Source organism: Vicia villosa, unplaced genomic scaffold, assembly GCF_029867415.1.
Source record: "Vicia villosa cultivar HV-30 ecotype Madison, WI unplaced genomic scaffold, Vvil1.0 ctg.001801F_1_1, whole genome shotgun sequence".
Classification (NCBI taxonomy): domain Eukaryota; kingdom Viridiplantae; phylum Streptophyta; class Magnoliopsida; order Fabales; family Fabaceae; genus Vicia; species Vicia villosa.
Window position 1 is genome coordinate 174779 of NW_026705734.1, and position 2190 is coordinate 176968.

The 2190-nt window shown below is 36.8% G+C and overlaps 1 protein-coding gene across 1 annotated transcript; it reads left to right on the plus strand.

Annotated features, from left to right (window-relative positions):
• Positions 1–2190, plus strand: LOC131636687 (cyclin-dependent kinase F-1-like). The gene is made up of 2 exons (XM_058907307.1): positions 1–609; positions 1103–2190. Exons 1-2 carry the CDS (start codon positions 133–135, stop codon positions 1844–1846), a joined length of 1221 nt encoding a protein of 406 aa, XP_058763290.1. The 5' UTR covers positions 1–132; the 3' UTR covers positions 1847–2190.

Here is a 2190-nt window from a genome sequence, read left to right on the forward strand (position 1 = left end):
ATAAAGAGTTGAAAACCCAAAGAAAAATCAAATCAATTACATTCATTCACACACCATTTTCATTTTTCAAAAACTCAAATTTCTTCTCTTATTTTTATTTTTTTTTAATATTTAGAAATTAGGAATTGAAAAATGGATCCTCCAACAAAGAGTTGGAGCATCCATACCCGACCCGAAATAACATCCCAATACGAAATCCTCGAACACATCGGATCCGGATCCTACGCCGACGTCTACCGTGGCCGGCGAATCTCCGACGGGAGAATCGTAGCCCTTAAAGAAGTTCACGATCATCAATCAGCATCGAGAGAAATCGACGCTTTGCGGATTCTTCGGGGCTCCGAAAACGTTGTGTTCATGCATGAATTCTTCTGGCGAGAAGATGAAGATGCTGTGATCGTTCTCGAGTTTCTGAAGACCGATCTCGCTACTGTGATTAAGGAGGCTGGTAGTGAAGGTCTTGCTGTTGGAGAGGTTAAAGGGTGGATGGTGCAGATTCTTAGTGGGGTTCATGCTTGTCATCGGAATATGATCGTGCATAGAGACTTGAAGCCGGAGAATTTTTTGATTTCGGATGATGGGGTTCTCAAGTTGGCAGATTTTGGACAGGTTTTGTGGATAAAGTTTTGATTTTTTTGAATTTTACTTCATTTTTGGTTTTGGATTTTTATGAGTGTGTTTGTTTGCTTGATTGTTACTTTGAATCACTGTATTGATATTTTTTTTGTTTGCAATTTGATTGTGTAATGTGATATGGATTGATCATGGATTATTGCAAGTTTGTAGAATTAGCTTAAAGTTGCAATTTTATGGAGGATGTGTGTGAACACTTTGGTCCTGAGAGTGCGCTCTTCTAAGTCTCGGCTTCGAATTCTGTTAGGTGCTAACAATTCTTCTGTTAGGTCCTGCGAGTCCATACATAGTTGTTTTGCCCTGGCTTTAAATAGGACCCCAGCAAATAGACAGTGGAATTGGTCCCTGTGAATTAGTTGGCGGATATCAAGTTTTCAAAAAAATCGTGAATGAATTTTTGAATTAGTTTAATGTTGCAATTTTAATGAATCATTGGATTGGCTATGTTTTAATTTGAATACTTTTTCAGGCAAGGATACTTTTGGAGTCTGGATTTGATGCATCAAATAGTGAAAGTTCATCCCAATATGCTCGTGATGCTATTCCCTTATCAGAAAATTCAAACCGGACTGGATTTGAAAATCAAGAGGAGGAGGAAAGAATCAGTCATGAGGAATATTTTAGAGTATTAGATGAGCTGAAAATTAAGAGTCATACATATGATACTGATGATAAGGACACAAACACGTACGACGGTAACAACTCGTGCCTGGCAACATGCACGATTAGCAATGAGGACGATGATGATGTTTGGAAGAATTCTTTGCCATATGAAGCAGATGAAGAAGGAGGATATGAAGAGCTTGGTTTTCTCACATCATGTGTTGGAACAAGATGGTTTAAGGCTCCGGAACTACTTTATGGATCGACTAGTTATGGTTTAGAGGTTGATCTTTGGTCATTAGGATGTGTTTTTGCTGAGTTGTTTACATTGAAGCCTTTGTTTCCTGGAACAGGTGATATAGATCAGATTAGTAGAATCATTAGTGTTTTGGGTAATCTCAATGAGGAAGCTTGGAATGGTTGTTCTAAACTTCCTGATTATGGAAGAATTTCTTTTACTAAGGTGGAAAACCCTATTGGTCTTGAAGCATGCATGCCGAATCGTTTGCATGATGAAGTTTCCTTGGTGAAAAAGTTGGTTTGTTATGATCCAGCTAGGAGAGCCACTGCGGCGGAGTTACTTCATGACAAGTACTTCTCTCAGTTGTGATTCCTTTATCAGAAATGGAAAAGACTGAGATGATTTAATTTTGGCTTCAGAGAAGTTTTATTTGTTTATTGTTCTTAAAGAGAAATTTTATTTGTTTCTTGTTCTTAAAAATTCAAAAGGTTGTGTTTTTTCGGTCTATAAGATGAGGACTAAAAGATACTTAGATTAAAACCAAATTATGTCAATTTTATAGGGATGTAAAATTTTGTTATTAATATCTGTACCATAAATATGAATTTAAGGGGGCATCATTCATGGAATCAAATTTGCTAGTATTTGTGTTATTCGAATGGCTTTTTAAATTTTGAGAGTTGTTCAAGTGGTGATTTATTTGATTGACTTGT